Raw genomic sequence first — 19,088 nt, 5'->3', positions numbered from 1 at the left:
TCTCACTGCTGAGAGCCCCTTTCTTAAAAGTTGTGTGGCTGGCTAACAGAACACCTACCTTGCACAAGACCAAAGGTCGTGGCTTTTCATATCTTTCACAACTAATGAAAACAATCAGCTTGCAGCCCACTAATAAAAAGGTGAGAAAAGAATCAGCTGCAAGACTGCTCAACATCAGCCTTGCATTACCTCAAAGTTTCATCAAATGCTTTCTGTTCTACTACTATAATTACAACCTGCCTGGTGTGGAAGAGGTGATAGGAGACAGTAGCTAATTCCAGTAGTTTAGTAATCTAGCACACCTTACAAGGCATCCAAGAACACAGTAAACAATACAAAAACATTAAAACAAATCAAGAACAGACAGCCACCTCAAACGCAGACAGGCAAGGTGCGGTCAACTGCCTCGGCAAACTAGAGGAAGGACTACCCCAAGCAAGAGATTATATTCCACTGGGTTACAGAACAAAGTTCTGTTTAATCAGAAAGTTACCCAAATTTGTTTTAAGATTTCTTCCAGTAGGAGTAACAAAAGAATATTTTGTAAGCTTTTGTTAGCTACCAAAGGCTTTAAAATATCTGAACTTCATTTTGAAACAAACCTTGCCCTTTACAATTTGCTCTTGCCCTTAAACCATGCAAGCAAATAAGCGTATCCAATACCTTGCTACATCAAAAGCTTGAGTTTCCATGTGAATGATTTCCTTTTACTTGTATTTACTGAGCCCATCCCTCCTCTTGACTAGTACTTCTTTGATAAACTCACTTCCCAGGACCCTAGTAACTTAAAGTGTCAACACTGGTAAGCATGCATACCTTTCATCCGGAGCAGGTAAAGCTGACAGGATGTACAAACTGTATCAAGATCAATTTGTCAGATGGACAATGAGATTTGCACACCAGTATTTTCCAGCAGTTATTAAACACAGCAGTGACAAGAATAAACTAACAGCTTGAAGGACGCTATGGAGTTCAAAACAGACAGTGAAAGGCAACAGTAATGAAATATAGTCGGGCATTTGGGGAAAGCTATGCTTCACTATGTCTACGCTTCCACAATTAAAGGCCTCTTCAGAAAGGGACGTCCTACACAAAAAAAAAACTGATGAGAAGCCATGTACTGACAAAACAGAACACAATTTTAGTCAAAAAGGAAACAGTGATGATTAAGTATGGAAAGGAAGCTTTTATATTCCTGTTTCCCCTAATGAAGTAATGTTGTGGAGACAGGGAGGAGGGGGAGGGAATGGCACAGAGGGAAAACGCCTCAGGTAAGTTTCAAATAGTCTAAAGGGGCTACCAACAGTTCTAGTGTTGAGGAAAATGACTGGCAGAACTATTTTAGTGATTTGGGCATTTATTATAAGCATGTACACATTAGCAACTAATCCTATTGTAAGGCTATATCCGCCAAAAACATGTAAGTTGGGGTACTTCTATCACAACTAACTCAATTGCTGTCACCATGGGAGTGCACACTTTAATAAGAGTACTTCAATTCAACATGCTTATGTTTAGAAGTCATCAGCATTCAAGAATGTATAGGAAATTTCTGGAAGTTTACGTGAACAATTTTAACAGCTTTCCCTGTACCACGGGTACTACATGTACCTCTGACACATAGTTTGCCCTATTATTAGAATACACTTTCTCTTCATCTTAGTACTGTATAAATTCCTTTATTCCCAGAATCATTCCCAAGAGCAAGATGTCAAAAAAAGCTAACGGGAAAAAAAAGACACTGGATGCCCAAGGCTATAAATGGATACCTTAACATAAAACTATTATGCTTTGTTACAGGGCAATTTAACAAAAGAAGTCCGCACACAGAGTTAAGATTTCTTCTTTACACCAAAATTTCTACAAAATAGGAGAGAATACAATGCAATACACAAGTCCATAAATGCAAGATACAGTACAATTCACACTAATTTACAAATGGTTATTTACACTGTTGTATATACATATACAGTCAGACCTGGTTAATGCAAATTTGGTAAGTCCTTTTAAAATGCAAATCAAGAAGTGTAAATGAAGGAATTTAAAATTATGTGACAACAGACTAGTTATCATTCAGAAATCTTTAATGCTTAGGTGACCTAAGAAATTAGGCATGATTAGCCAGATCTGACTGCAGAAATGAGAAGAAAAAAATTCACACTATTCTGCTTTACAAAAGCAACCAGGCCACTATGGTCTATTGACTTGATGCTATTTATGCAAGAATGCCGTTACTAATAATCCTTTTTATATTTACAATATAGGTTTAACTACAGTAAGAATTATTAATTTTGGCATTCATGCCCTTAGCTTAACATAAAGGCAACAGAATATCTTCTTGGCAAGTCACAGTCAAAACTACTACAGGATGTTTCTAGAGCTCAGTCATTTTTCGTCCTCCTTCAAATATCTTAACATTGCTATTAAAGAGACTGAGATAAATTAATTGAAACAAGTACACGTTCTCTAGTTCGGTGCTCTAGTACCTAACTTACATTCAGAAGGTCCTGTATTCACAGTTTCAAGCTACCTTATAATCTGCAATGCTATTGCAAACTACTGCTTCAAACTTAACACATCTGTACATACTCCTTAGCAAGTGAGAATATCCGAGTGCTACTGGCTCAAACAGATGTGGAACAAGGCTCAAGGTAACTGGCATTTCATTTTGGAAAATGTTTTACAGTATTTCCTCAGAACTTATCAGGAATTGTTTTAATCTGCACTTGTCTTGAAAGAAAGCTGAGGCAAAGCAGCATTTCAGTGTGTAAAATGAATTTCAACATGCAAAATGAAAGCCTCTACCAGTACTGCAAAGTCAACCACTGTAACCTGTGATAATCCTTGTGCTTCTTCGAAGTGGCTCAGGAAAAGCTTGCAGTATTTACTATCTGCTTCAAAGTGCTTTTACGGGATTCAGTGGAACTTCACTCCACAAGAATGAGATCGAGCTGCACTCATGAAGAGCTTTGGTTCTGCAGAAGCAAGCTTCCACTCCTACAGTTATTGCTACTTGAGCTATACAAACAAAAATATTCCTGACAAAAGAATTACACTAACTCCAAACTTAAATAGTACTGGTACCTGAAAAGGGAATGTGTTTTGCCAACTGTTGGGAAAGTTAGGATCTGTCAAGTGTTGGATTTCCCAAGACCAAGTGAACTTCACAGCCTTTTTCAAATATTTCACAAATACAAAGCAACACTATCAGAAATAAAGCCACCACTTGAAGAAAATAGTAATAAGAGTTCAAAAATCTTTATCAATCTTACTTCCAAAGCAGATCTTGTTGAACTTAAAGGGACTACCAAGACAGCAGGGTATTATTCAACGTATGTCAATAATGTCAACAGCGAGAAGTACAGAAGATTAAAGTCTTCAGTGCTTTCATGAGCTCTAGCAACATCCTTGATAACTGCTACAAAGGAAAATATAAATGTCTATTTTAACTATTTGTTCCTATTTAACTACCAAGAATATTTGTCCAGTATAGTAGCCTCCAGCTAACAAACACTAATGAAAATGGTTACCTAATTTCAAGTTACAAAAAATCCCAGTTCTCCCATTTGCATTAGGACTTTTAAGGTTTTGACTGAAGGAAACAAAAAAAATTGGAAACATTCAGAGATGAATATAAACAAGTTGAGGGGAAAAAAATCCCAAACCTTGCTTTTGTAAAATAACAGAATGCCATTCAAAATGGTCTTTCAAGGTGAAATTTTTTCATTCACATCAATTTTCTTTGTCCTGAATCAATCCAAGCTTTTGTAAAGCACGTGTGTGTGTGTGTGTATACACATATACACACATACACACACAGCAGTGTGCCATAAAGCAATTTTGAATAAATATCTTTGCTGAAGTCTGTACAACAGACTCCCCATAGTATTTACTCTTCAGGTAAGTTTGTGTTTGCATGTGTACATGCACACACACAGACTTTGTACATGTGGGCACTTATGTGACCAAAGTGCAAAGTTTTTCAGAGTATCATCAGAGTTGAGTACATGCTGGCCCAACTCCACACTGCATTGTTGGGTTTTATTCTTCTGTTGTGGGTTTCTTCCCCTCCCATTCCCCCCACCCCCTTTCAGATTTAAAGCCTCTTTTCCATGCAAACTTATACATTGTTTTGTTAAGTAAACATTTTCTTTTCAATTCACATTTTGTAATCCAGATCATTCTTGGTATAATAGCTTTAAGAAATAAGAAAATGTGTGATGATCAAAGCCCCATTGTTCAAGTCATATACTTTTCCATATTATCCTTCAAACTCGAGACTTTGAAAAGTAATTTGCTGCCACAGAAAAAAAAACCAGACGTACCAGAATCTGCAACTACAGGACCAAGCATTTAAGACTAGAATCCAAGGTTAGAAGATGACAAAGCAGAAAGATGTCAACAATACATGAACTGTAAACCTAAGTGTCTTGCTCCCCAGTGCAACAGGATCTCTGTTCACTAATCTTCAGTTCAATAGTCCATTCTGCTATATACTGCTGAAGCACAAATATAGACACCAGAATAGTGTTCAAATTTAGAATCAAGTTTCAAAAAGGAATATAGATTTGGAATAGAGGTCTTTTGCTTTAAAAGTACACTTAAACAAGCAGCTTTCCCACATAAGTTAGAGATGGTTCATTGTCCATCTAACACTATGATGGTACGTATTCTCAAAGAATCTGATGGCCACAGAACTTTCACATTTCTACAGCTTAACGCATCAAGAAGGAAAAGTCAAAACATTATTTATCATTTCAGCAAGCTGGTTGATTCTTATACAAAAGAAAAGTACCATCATATGGAAAGCTACCTTTTTCTTTTTTAAAAAAGAGGGGAAAAAATAAAGATCATCCTAACCTTTTTCCCTAGTTACAACACACTGGTGATCTCACGAGTCTATTATCACTCATTTTGCTTGTATACATCTAAAAGGTTAATATTCTCTGACCATGTTTTCTTTAATATAAGTTAATGCAACTTCAATAAAATAAGTTGTTAAACGAATCCTTTGGAACAACTTCACTGTCTGCACCCAACTTTTACAAAAACTGATGAAAGCAGCAATGGAATCATGTTAAACTTATAATAAATAATTCACATACAACACATGTTAAATTACAAAGAAGGATTAAATTGCCATTTCTACAACTTTTTATAGATTTAGCAAGTTTCTAATCCGTTTTATATCAACAGCAGTACGTATGCTCTTCATATTAAATTTAACATTGAAGGACTGTTTAGAGGCATTATTTATAAAGCAAGAACCACCAAGTGAGCATTACAGAACTTCAACAAATGTTTAGCTTTTTTCCAGTATCTGTTCTCAGAAAAGATTCAGGGGTTGTCTATCCACTTGGTAAGTTTCTTCCTCTTCATTACTCAGGAAGAGCTAATGTCATGACCTCCAGCTTCATTTTGAAATACTGGTTAAACCGAACAATTGCATACCTATTCAAAGGGAGAGAGGGATTTAAAGTTAAGAGCAGATAACTCCTTACATGAAAATAGCCATGCTAGGTAGGACAAGTCAAAAGTCCACCTATCCCAGTACCCTGTTTCCAACATTGACCCTTAGCAGCTGCCAAAGGAAGAAATTAAGAACAGAGCAACCATATTACAGTACTTCCTCAACACCACTCCCAGCTCGCTACAGTTTGCAAAATAAATGCTGTTCTGGGATTATCAAAGGCGGTGTTTTCGTGTTTAATAGTTCTTAATAGACTGTCCAACAACTGGCAACTACAATTCCAGAGAAATCTGATCTTGATCATTGCAAGAATGACATTTTATTCAAAACTGAGAAGTTTTTGGGTTCTACCACTTGTGCTTTAACTTGGTTTTTTGTGCCATCTAGCGGTTACTAACAAGTACTTTACTTGAGAATAATTAGTCACAAGAAGAAATTGACATTTGTCTCATTTACAAAATGACACAACTAAGCCTAGTAAACTGGCTTAATCAGTGCAAAAAATTCTGAAGTGGGATCTTTTACCAAGTGAAATGATTAATTTTATCACCTCGCCCAGTCCCCAACAGAGAGACGAATTCCTCTGCTTGGTGCCATGAAAGACCATTTAAAAAAATGCCAAAGACATACATCTACCTGAAACAGAACACCATTGGCCAGCGTCTCAGGAAACAGAACTTAACATTCATTGGCATTACGAAGACTCTTTAAAAAAGATTAGGAGTTTCCAAGATCAACACTCCATGCAATAAGAAGTAAACAAGCTCTTTTGTACAAGAGCCCCATTTCTTGACTCTTGCAGTTGGAAATGTAGGTCTTGCGTCTGACAGATAGTACACCACACTGACCAACTTGTCTTTTATGCCTTTGTCTCTCCAACAAAAAACACTCAATGCCCAAAAACATCTACTCCTCTAGTTATGTTCCTTGCCTTGTTATACCATGTGTTTTAGGCCAGGGCCACATACTAATTTAGAGAACTTTCAGCAACAAAAAGCACAGAGCAACAGCTTTTACCGTCTTGGTTTTTCTTAAAAATTAAGAGTTATAGTATGATCACATAGATCAGGTCTGTTGCTCAGACCTCAGTTTCTGACAGCTGGGGTGTTGGATTAGATGGCCCCACAGGTCCCTTCCAGCCTCAAGCATTCTATGATTATATGTAGCAAGCACACTTACCCTAGAAAATCAAAGTCAATGGTGGAATATTTGGCTTGAATTAGAGCCCACAATCCCCAAAAGAAGTGGGAAGCCTGAAAGAAAAAAATTTATTAGTGAAAGATTATTATATAAAGTCCAACATGTAAATATATTCTCACATTGAGACAAAAAGTTAATCTACAAGAGAACTCTCAAAACCCAATCTTTTTATAAAGTTATTTGATATCTCTTCACCAAAGAGATTGGTAAACAAGTATTATAGAATTAATTACCAGCAATCAGAGGAGTCAATCCATTGGCTTCCTGACTCTCCATGTGTCGTTTTCAAGAAAAATAATGTTGCATTTATGAAACAGGTCATCTATTATTACGTAGACTGTTGTACAACTATATACACCATGTTTAAAAAATGCACAGAAATACGACTCTCTCATTGCTACTGCTGCTAATTAAATATTTAATTTCTTCTACATGTATTCAACTCTACTGCAAGTATGAAATTCCTTTTGAATCTTTGACTACAAACCCTTAGGCCATTATAATCACAACTCACTTTCACTACTGACTTGGACAAAGAGGTATGATCTGTAGCTATGTAAGAAAACCTCTAACTCATCAGCATTTACACAAATTTCTCATCCGTTCCAAACTTACTTCCATTATGAGTCCAGATAAGTAGTCTGGAGGTCTACGTTCAGTTAGAAACTATGGATTACATTAATGATATGATTGTTAGTATACTTCAAATGAACAAATACATGCAATGGCCATGAGCTTGACGGTCTCCTTGTGAAGACATTTCTGGACCACACAGGTTACAAGTGCTTCCTGAAGCTTGCATATAACACTTCACTAGAAGTGGAGAAGACACATGCATGCATACATGCCTGAAAACACCTTAAAATGACGACTACTGTATGTACGTGTGAATCATTCTTGTACCTCTAGTTTAGATAACTTTGCCTGATAGCGAGCAGTTTGGCATTTTACACCAGCATCCATTAACTTTAGTTTGTATTTTCTCTTAACAAAGCTTCCCACGCTAACTGACACAAGAGTGTTTGGCAGTATTTGTGCATCATGTGTGGTCTATAGGCGGGTCTTGAGCTGTTCTCTAAACAGAACTCTATCCTCTTAAACATTAGTATGACCACAGTTTAAAACTGACATAACAATGCTATATATTTTAAAACAGACCACCAGCCTACTTAATTGCAGATCTAACGTTCCTAAATGAATGGGACAGCTGAATTTAACAGTAACAGTCGATAACAGATTTTAAAAGAATAACACCAAACAAGCTGGTATTTTTAAGGGCTTGTTTAATAATCATCTTCCTAGAATGTGAACTGTAGGTGTGCTTAGATTAGTCAGAAAGAGGACTGAAATAAGGCCAAACTGGCTTCTTAGCCTTAGCCCTCCTACAAATAGTTTGGCATATTATTCTTCAGGAGAAAGCAAAATAAAGTTATCTAGCTATTGGGTAAAAGGCACTTTTGCTGTAACATTTGCCTGGAGATGTGGCAGGAAAACAAGATCAGGCCTAGTCAGAAAACGTAACAAAAATAATGCGAACCTGTAAAGTATCTTCAGAAATCACAGAGATAAAGCTTGGGGAAAAAGAGACATCTTCAAACTGCTTCTAACAGTATACATAATTGGGACATTCAAATACTCAATGCCACACCTATTTGACTTCCTATTCTACCTCCACGAATTACACTTGATGTGGTTTTTTACCCTGAAGGACAAGGCACCAAAGCCAGATCAAAATTGAACATGCTCCATCCTTTCAAAGGGAAAGAACAAAGGAGTGAAGCTTTTACATCCAAAGTCTGCAAAACACAAACTGACAGACAGGACGCAGCTTATAACGCACAAGATACAGGAGGAGCAGGGAGCAGACTCGCACAGCCAGCCCTCACACTCTACAGAAAGGCAGAACTTTGGGGGAACCACAGGAGACTACATGTGCACTTTGCTACAATTTAAACCACTAAGTGACCAAAACCAAATCTGAAAGCAACTCCCTGCTTGCCAAGACACTGCAAGCAAGGAAAGAGTTAAGGTAGTACTGAAAGACTCTAGAGTGAAAAACTCTATCTGTAAAAAAAAAAAAAAAAAAAATTTAAAAAATCAAAGTAACCCAGTTTTATGCTAACAAATTTTATCATCTTATTTTAAAAAGGCTTTTAAAGTCAGAAGATTTATAGGTCTTTACGAAGCACTACCTTGCTCTTCTGTCTTCTTACCATTCCAAGAAAAAGTTCAACACAGACCCACCATAAGCTCTAGCCAACTCAGGAATTTGCCAGACCAATAAACAGCCAATAGAAATACTCGCTAAAAGCTCATCTCATTTTCTGAATGGTCAGTGCCTCTTTCACTAGGAATATTCTACAGAGAATTTAGCACACAACATAGCAGAAGGTTTTCACAGAACAGGCTAAGGAAGTTTTTCTTTACATGCCACAGCACTCAGAGTAAGAAACTGGCAATTACATTTGTCCATAGAGTAGCAGGCTTCTCTACAGCATCTAATATATTCTAACCAAGTGTTTGTTATTTACCAGTGCAAACTGATTGACTTGGACATATAGAACTTCAACTTCTTTTTCACTGACTTCTGTGCCAAATCCTTTATACTCTTTGTAGGCCTCAAGGTAAGATCTCAGCCATTGTTCCTGTAATTTTCTGTTAGGATAAAGGCTGTAGTCTACCTCATTAACTCCTAGAAAAAGAAAAAAATACCTGTTAGAACCTTACGGTGTCTAAAAAGACCATTAGAATCACGTTACTGGACTACTTCCCCCCTCCCCACCCCCAACACACACGCACAAATTGATGTGGACAAATATCAGTGTTTTTACTTTGACCTGACTGTATCAGTTACATGTTGGCAAGAATTTCTCACACACAAATCAGAGCATTCAACATAGCAGAAAGATTTATGCTGTAAATGTTTTCAGCCACATACATATTCTACTTGTATTTTGAGATTCAACAAGTTTGGCTTTGAGAGAAGCCTCAAGAGAAAGTATTTGCATTATGAAACAAAAGCCCTCCCAAACATATCAAATATTACACATTTCATATGAAAAGGGACTTGTATGCAACAATATCCAAAACTGAATCCATATGCATATACATTGTCACCAGCTAAGCTCATATTTGAGAAAAATTTATTAGAAGTCTACCTCTCTCCTCCACAGGGTATTGGTAGAATTAGAAGTCTTATCTCCATAACCACTCTTTTTGTCCTATTTTTCTTCCTATACTGGAGATGCTTAGTCACAGGCCATACAGAGTCTGCCAGGAGTCCCAAACCTGGATCACGGTTCACTCCCCCTAGCTGTGATGCTCAGAGGCTTTGGGAATTCTCCTTAAGTCTTACTTTATGAACAGTGCAATCCTCTAGCACCTAAAAACTCTTTCCTGTGTTAGATCCACTCAAATTTATCTTTAAAAAAAACCCCACACACAAAACAGATTTTTACTGGATGGATAGACAATAGCAGAGGTGAAGCACAACTGTTCTTCATAGGCAAAAAAATGTATTTGTGCATTTAGTCTTCTTACTGTACTTAGCTCCTTAAAGATGTAGTCAGACTCTGAGAAGTGCCAGATGAAAAATCAAAAGCTCTCAAATACATTTTGTAAGAATTTAACTTGCTTCCCAAATACTTAAATTACCACGTATATAACTTAAATTACCAAGTACACACTCCGAATTTTTTAAGTTATCTAGACTTAACATTCAGTTTGTGAAACGACTGGTAGATTAAGGCTCCTAATTTCACCATACTGCACTTTCCATCTGTACTAATCATTATACAGGTTTTTCCTGTTGCCCCATCTTCTGAAATAACACAGCATACACTCAAGGTTATTTCTCTCTGATGGAGTAAATGGAATGGGCATTCACTGGAAAAATTTTAACTAGTTAATGAATGAATCTACCAACACCTTATTCCTAAAATCCCACCTTATTCCTATCACACAGTCTTAGCCTTTACTTCTCATTTCAGGACATGACTCAAGGGCAAGTACTTTGCACACACATTCAAAGCCACCAAAAAACCACATAAGCCTGCCATTTGCCACTGTGGAACCACACAGCATATTCTCAATATATACCTATGCTGTAAAAGATATATCTGCAGTATTTCATTACAGTGGGTTGTCTCTGCTGTGCAATTTCACAGAAGAATACTGTGAAAGCTGTGAGTTCTGTATTTATCTAACTCTACCAAAACTTAGGACATGATGTTCTCATTTCTGGGTTAGCAGAGCTGCAAAGGGTAGGCATAACTGGCCTGCAAGACAAGACATCAACACATTTTGATACCATCAGATGAACAGCTATATACATGTATCTAGATAGACAGACACAGAAAAACAGAATGTGCAAGAATGAGGGTGTTTTTTTGTTTGTTTTTTTTTTTTTTTTTTATAAAACCAGTTTACCTTTACCTCAGAAATCCAATTTTTACCTGCAAATTCATTGAAGTGATTTCCAATGTCATAAGCCAGGTAGTTGTATCCAGAGTACTCATAGTCTATGAACTGCACATCACCTATGTGAGACATAACAGCAGCAACATCAGAGTCCATATCAAATGAAGTCACAACCCTAATCCTTTGGTGTCCTTTGAAGTTTTGGGGGAAAAACAAAACAAAACCACACACCCATCTTACTTGTGCCCAGTTGTGTGCACTCGGACATTCCAGGGTAAGGCTGTGATTTTTATGATATGATATTCCCTTGAATATTCATTCAAGAAAGTTCTTAAATAATTACTTGGAGCTTACAATTCTCTACCTTTAAACTCTGAATAGCAGAATTTCTATTTTAACTTCTACCACATGAGGGCATCCCTTACCTTCAAAATAAGAAATACAGTAGAGGATCCTGTATTTAAATTTTACGTAGAAATAGATCAATTTTTCCCTGACTTAAAGAAGAGTCCTGTTTATTCTCACACAAGTATGCAACCACAGTGGACTAACACATTGCAACATGTTGATATTTCCTTTAACATGTTGGTATTTCCTGCTTTCTCCAACCACACTTACAAAGCAAGACTATTCTTAATTGTTGCTTTTTTTAGCTGGCTTAAACTAGTCTCAAGAAACTGTCAGACAATCCTCAAGTCCTCAAAACTATGAAACTATGTAGTGTTATGTAAACGAGGACTGATAAAGCATCAAACACAGCCCCAAATGTTTCCAAATTACATTTACCTATAGTGAAGCCGGGGAAAATGCTTCACTCAAGGTAATACAGCATTGAAGCTGCTCAAGAATGTCTACACCACATCAAATAGTCAAAACATTAACAAGATGGATTAGGTAAGACTAGAGCTCTTGTATTTTAAGGGAAACCAACAAAATTACTAAAAACCTCAGAGAAGGAAGCAATGGGTTAAGAGCTGTTTGCACTACAACATTAAAATGTAAAACCTTACATTTCCCACTGCTATGCTGAAATGGGTAATTTTCACAGTTGCACCCTTCTGATCCCATTCTTTTGAAGACTAGCTGCATATTTACTCGATAAAAACATACTCCTTCTATTACAATGAACAATCTTCATAGCATGACTTAAAACATCTTACAGATACTAATGCTAACTACCAGAACAACAAAAAAAAAAAAAATCAAGAATAGTAAAATATGTTACGTATTTCCTAGACTAAGGATTTTAAGTGTCTAATATACTGTCTCCTTAAGATTTACAGATATCGCACATATCAAATACAATAGAACCAAGTTATCATAGAACAACTTTGTTAGAAGTGTTCCTTCCTATGCAGTTCATCTTTACCATATTTGAAATACTAACACAGTAATGTTTTCCAGATGGATAAATCTTCTTGTCTAAGCACTTATAACGGAAGTTAAACCCCATAACACAAACAAAATCACTTAGTCACAATCCTCCAAGTCAGAGTTTACCCTTACTTTCACAGAAAGAGAGGACTGCTTACCAAGGTTATGAGGTTAAACCTTTTAGGCTCTAACAAACCAACATGAAAGTGGCCTGCAAAGTGGCAAGCTCCTCCCAGCAAAATCTTGTTGGCAACGGAAAATTGACGTTCCCTAGAACTCTGGAGGGACAACAAATTTTACAGCAGCTGCAGCCACGATCTTCTAATATTGTCATAGATTAACTTTGCCACTGCTTGACTGGCAGATTCATACACTTGTGCTTCCCACCAGTTCTTTACTACTACTTTTAAAAAGAAACACCTGTAAATTACAAGCCAATCAAAATGCACAGCCCAACCCTGGTTAATATTCTGCTGCACAACTGATCTCATGAACCCCTCCATCCTCTCAAAGATTTAATACTGCTTGTATTTAGAGGTTTTCTTCCTCCCTCACATAAAATACAAACACAGCAGGTAAAAGTCTGCTTGCAAAATATCAACATAAGAAATACTTTAAATTTTTCATGTGCAAATTTCATCTTGAACATACCTACGTGCTCTTATGCATTTTTAAGTACAGCTAACATTTAAAACTTACTTCCAGATATAAATATTATTACATACAATAAGAAATTGAATCTAACAAGATACAGGTGAGGCTGCTCCTATGGGGAAATGCATGTGAACAAGTGATGTGATAAACCTTCAGTCAGTGCACAAGTAGCACGGTGCATGGCACCACAAAGCAGCAACAATGGCATACCTAATCTGTAGCAGATGAAGAAAATTTGCCAAACTCACATTTGATAAGACAAAAGTTCAAAGTGAAAAAGTCCTGCATTTTTACTGATCTCTTTCAAACTCATGCTACTGTGGAACTCAACCTTAAATTTAATTTTTGCATGAAGGCTCAAAATAAAGATGCACAGTTCTTTCTGTGAAACTGAAAGAAAGCAAAAACTTTAAGTTTGCCACTTCATAAATGCATAATGCATACACGTCCCAGCTACCTTGTTTTAGAAGAAGCAGAAGAAACTTTGCATTAATTGTTTAAATATCCATATTATTGTAAGTTACTTTTAAGATTTACTGCAGTTCATACAGGAAAGCCACTTCTAAAAGATATGGCTTACATTAGTAATTAAGCAGCTAGCTTTTGTTCTGAGGTTTCTAATAAGTACAAAGAATTTGTACATCCCCCTGATCTCACTGGGAGCAGCCAGACCAACAAGAAACACTAGTCTAAGCACATTCGTATTTTATTGAAGTGAGACATGATTTAAAACTAAGCTCTGTCATCTCTCTGGAGAAGCTACTGTTATGAACAGGAATAGAGATATTGAGAGTATTGAATATTTCAAGTTGAAACACATTCCTTTCTTCCAGGGGTCTCCTAGTGTAGGCAACATGCAATGTAATCTACGAAAACCACATCAAGATACAAAATGGAATATATGTTGTGTTCCATACACCAGAAATTATTTTTTTAAATAGATCAAGTAGTAGTCAATAGAGCATCTGCTCGATCTCCTCAGGGAACTGAAAGGTAGGAGGGTGATGACACCTCTCTTTCTAGCTGCTCTTCACTTTTAATGGTTTAATCAGGTAAGCACTTTTAATGGTTTAATCAGGTAAGCACTTTCGATGTGCAAGTCCTAGCTGTAGTTACCACAGCAGAATGATGTATCCTGAGTTCCATCCCATCCTGCTCGTCAGGTGAGCCACTGAGGCCCTAGAAGACAGCTTCAGTAAAGACAATGATCTATGCTATGAACATACCTGAAAATTCACAAACGGGTCATATACCCAAAAAATAATTTTAGCTATAAATACCCAATATAGCTTTGCAAAACAAAATATGTTTTTAGGTCAAAACCAGAAGCCTTAAACATACCTCAGTCTTCAGAAGCACTGAGCACCCACAGACTCCTACCAAAGATCATAGAAAACATTGGGTAGGCAGAGGGAATAAACAGAACAAAACTAGCTATCTACCTACACACTTAACTTCCTGACAGGTGATTTTAATACATTCAAAAAGAGCACATATAGATACAGACAAAAGAATACTGATACTTGGTCTTACTGAATAGCAAGTATTTGAATACTCTTAAAACATCAGGTATTTTTGGAAACTCCCAGGTCACGTTGGAAAAAAAAAAACAACCAAACTTTAAGAGCATCAGAACACAAGGTCTATAAAGCAGTACCAAGCATCAAGCATATTTTGACTATCTTGATGTCCAAATTGTAATTAAAAGCAACATGAAGCTCTGAGTTATATCCTTCAAAGAGCAGATGCCACTGATAATTATAAGTTATGTAAAGTAACACTTGCAAATTTTCATATCCTGAGTGACTGAAAACGGACATTAACAAAACAGCAAGAGGCAGAGTTCTCTCAGCCACAGCATGAACAAATTCAAATCAGATGAGTGAAACTCCATTAAATGAAGCTAGCACTCAACATGCTATTCCAGTCTCATAAATAAAATCTAAGGACATGAGACTGATTCTTCTTAAAAGCAGTATGTGGCACAACTATGATTTTTCTTTCAAGTCTGAAAACTTAACATGAATTTAATGCAGAAGACAAGTCTAAAGCAAAGCACTGGGACAAGCCATAATCATTCTAACTGCATTGGACAGGAGTCCTAGTATCTGTTGATCATCTGTAGCTTAAACACATACATGCACCCACCTTGTGCCTAGTAAATGTGCAAATTAAGCATCCACAAACAACGTGATAAATACAGTGTTTCTAAAACCAATGAGTTGTTTTGTTTATGCCAGCTTCTGAAAAGCCAGATAAACACTACCAGCTTTGCACAAACTTTACTGAGAAGAAAAAAAAAAAAGTAGTTAATCTAGAACACCAATTCTCTCTCTTTTAATTCCAGTTTAGGGTCACCAAGGTCTTTTTGATACAAAGCCTTTCTAGATGGAACAGTAAATTTAGTAAGAGTACAGCATCACCAAAGCTGTTAACTACCTTCATACAGTTTGATGCCATTTCTAATGCAGCGCATCTTTAAAGATTCTATTTTGTGCTCTTGCAAAATTATTTGTATACCAATAAAAGCTTTGCTCTGCTAAACAGAATTCCAGCAATACATGTTTATTTACGGTTAAAGCTGAGCTTCCACTTCTAAAATCACGCTCCTCATCTTAAGACTGTACTAAGACAGATTGATATTTTTTACTCTGTAAAAAGTATACTATAAGAAACAGCTTTCAAATGACAAATGTTCTTTTTACAGATGGCATTGAGGTTTGGTTACTATGAAAATGGTACCTGCTGTACCCAGATTGCAGAAGTTTTACAACACAGTACACGTGCAACATTCAAACATAAGTTTAATAAATATATTTATTTCATATTTCCAAGTCTTCCCCCCCCAGCTGTTTACAGCTAGCTTGAAGCCAAAGTACTTTACATACCTCCCTCCTCCCCACCCTGTCCCCAAACACTAAGCACTCACACACTCGTTATTGTAGGATTGCTCATAAGTGATGCAGTGCTGGCATTGTTTTTTCCTCCATTCTGTTTACAAAAAGAAAAGCATATAGCATTTGTTTTAAAAGTAAGAACTTCAAGCCTATTGACCATGATAGCGAACCTTTTAAAGGAATTCCTCCAATTCTTTTTGCAGCATGGTTCTAGCATGAAAAGTGACTATAAAAATTACTGTTACCTCAATGGGTCAGTTCTAGAATGCTAAAACTCAAGGTAGTTTCAGCACTGAAAAAACCCACACAGTAAAAATAGATTTTTTTTTTCCGTACTACAATATCACAACTCCAATATGTGTAAGACCACAAGCTGATTTTTTTGCATACCTTCCATGCTTTTTTTCCCCCCCTCCTCTTTTTAAGCAGAACTATAACCCATCACTGAAACTAAGTAAAACCACTGAAGTTTGGTACTGAATTCTTAGAATTTAAAAATTATGTTAATAGCATTGTACAGGTATATATACCTATATATGTATATACCTATATAACTAGAAGTACTAGCAATTCCCTTCAAAAGTGGTATTACTCAGAGGGAAACTTGTATACAAACCACCAAAAGACTTTATTTTCTCAATTCACATGCATTCAGTGCATATCTGACGAGAAATTGGTTATACATACACAGCCAGTTTTCATACTAGAACCAACTCCAGCATGTTTTTGTTAGTTTTTATCTAGAACTTAAGGCACGTAAGCTTAAAAGGTCAAAGACCAATGATGACTGATGGAGAAGACTTCAGTTCCATTCACAGTCATTTACTTCACACACTTTTGGCTTACATGCCAACAATCTTATCAAACTGTCACAAACAAGTATGAAGCTATTAGAAGGAATATGTCATCCTCACTTCAAAATAAAATCTTGATCTGATGAATTTGCTGCACTCAGTTGAGCTCAGATATTTGAAATGGGAGGAAAGTTGTGCATTTTTACTGCACGATGACCATTTTAGTGTCACAAGTTTGCCTTTTTTAATATCCTGTTTAGTTAATTCATTTAGTAACCGAACCTCAAACCACTAAAATCAAGAAATAAAATAAACTGTGGGTTTATACAGAAGCTTTATAGATTTTAATAAAGGCATTCTTTAATAACATGAATTATGAGTTAAATGTGTTATCATAAAAACAAAAAAGTAATTCATCTTTGCTAAGACGTGTACTGCTTACAACTGTTTAAATAAAGTATGTATTTACAAAAGAAATCTTTAAGATGCCTATGTACCTCATGCAGAAAATAAATTGAGTCACTGAATGCAGAATTAAGTATCACTAAGCTACTTCATTATCAAAGTGTCTTCCCACAATCACAAACCAGAACAATACACATTATAGGAGATAATGTCTTCAGGTTATTTTCTATGCTTGTATGATATTTTATTTTTTTTTCTTCCTAAAAGCTTTATACGACTGGAATAGAATTAACATGAACAATTACACACTTTGAAGCCTAGTCACACAGGCAGGCTAGGGATTAACAAATTCACTAATTCATTAAAGAAAAGCAAGGAACACCAACATTCTTCCTCTGTACAGTAACATACAGATGAGAATTAGCTACTTAAGCAATCTGGTATTTGCATGGATATCGCTGCCATTACATTGGGTCTTAAACTGAGTTCACTTGAACAAGTCAGTAAAATGACACCACTGATGTAGCAAATGCAACTACAGCATAAACAAAGCCACTCGCTACTTACTGTTTAGTTCAATACCTACCTCGTTTCTTGTTGTAAATAATATTCTTACACAACAGGTCATTGTGACAGAGTACCACTGGTGATCCTAAATTTGACAGTCTTTCCTTCATCCAGGCCATCTCTTCCTGAAGAACTTGAGGACTTGGAATGTCACTTAAAAACCTTTTCACGTATAAGAAGTTTGTGAGTTAATATTTAGTACTGTGTTCCATACCAAGTGTTTGTAATGAAATAACTTATTTTCCTCTACATTCTTATTGCACATAATTCAAGAGACCTTCTCCCAAACCAGGACACTCTTTCCCCTGGTACAATGGCAGTCAAATTATGAGAATTATTTCCCTCTGTCCTCCCCAAAAACCCAATTCTCTGAAGATTATCTGTGCTGTAAACATGACAGTAGTCCAAAAATCAGGACTAGAACACAATCCTGCACATTTTTAAAGTAAAGATTAAAAGGGTTATAGCATGAATTTCATTCACTTTTTGCTCACATTACATTACTTCCTTCAAGAAGGATACACAACAGTAAGTACTATATATATCCATACAGAGGAAGTGAAACATTAATTTTTAGTTCTAGTCACAGTAAATATGCTTAAGTAGTCATTTTATCTTCTACATTTTCAATTAACTACAAGTTCTCAGTTTTCTTAAGAATTTTATGTTGTAGAAGAAAAAAATTCAAACAACTTTGCTAGAGCATTCTTTAATTACAACACAGCAAGAAGGGCAGCTGGCATCAGTGATTTCAAAAACGTTCTACGAAGAATGTTTTTAAGCTGGAATCTGTTTCCTGAGTGATATGAAGTTTGATGATATTGTACAAACACTTCCAAATTACAGCTTTAGCTTAAAAGTTTGATCTCCACTCCCCGAGAAACACTGTCTTCAACTCAAGCTTTAGATTACAGCACAGAAATTTTATTTAGGTTAAACACTGCTCCTAGTTTTGCCATTCCTCTCATCCCAATCTTCCAGTGACTGACGCTAGAACCCTTTGGAAATATTTTCTTATTTTGTTAAGCTCCTAAGAAAAAACACAGTTTGATTTACAACTAAAGAGCTGTACTGGGATGCTAAAAACAAAATGTAATTAAACCCTTAAACCCAGGTGACACCATTTTTCATACTCCATGATAGCACAGGTCTAGAATGACTGCGTGGATACCTTTTCCTCCTCTGGAAAACACTTTGGGAGCTCATCCCATCACCCAAAACAGCCTTTCATTAACTTTACTTTTATGTTACTCAATTTTGGACAAATTTATAAACCGAACAAATACAAGACAGCTAAGAGGTGCAGGT

General features: G+C 36.2%; 1 protein-coding gene across 1 annotated transcript in view; it reads right to left on the bottom strand.

Moving 5' to 3' along the window:
* Nucleotides 1–4,091: 4,091 nt before the first annotated feature.
* Nucleotides 4,092–19,088, bottom strand: part of ETNK1 (ethanolamine kinase 1) — a 28,856-nt gene continuing 13,859 nt past the window's right edge. Inside the window, exons 4-8 of the mRNA XM_050903378.1 lie at nucleotides 17,800–17,942; nucleotides 11,125–11,208; nucleotides 9,202–9,362; nucleotides 6,650–6,723; nucleotides 4,092–5,451 (exon numbers count right to left, since the gene is read on the bottom strand). Of these exons, the coding sequence (XP_050759335.1) occupies nucleotides 5,379–5,451; nucleotides 6,650–6,723; nucleotides 9,202–9,362; nucleotides 11,125–11,208; nucleotides 17,800–17,942 (535 nt within the window). The 3' untranslated portion in view covers nucleotides 4,092–5,378. The remainder of the gene's footprint in view (nucleotides 5,452–6,649; nucleotides 6,724–9,201; nucleotides 9,363–11,124; nucleotides 11,209–17,799; nucleotides 17,943–19,088) is intronic.

Source organism: Gymnogyps californianus, chromosome 1 (genome assembly GCF_018139145.2).
Source record: "Gymnogyps californianus isolate 813 chromosome 1, ASM1813914v2, whole genome shotgun sequence".
In the NCBI taxonomy this organism is placed as follows: domain Eukaryota; kingdom Metazoa; phylum Chordata; class Aves; order Accipitriformes; family Cathartidae; genus Gymnogyps; species Gymnogyps californianus.
The sequence above is the reverse complement of the archived record's forward strand: the minus strand, read 5'-3'. Positions and strand labels throughout refer to the sequence as shown.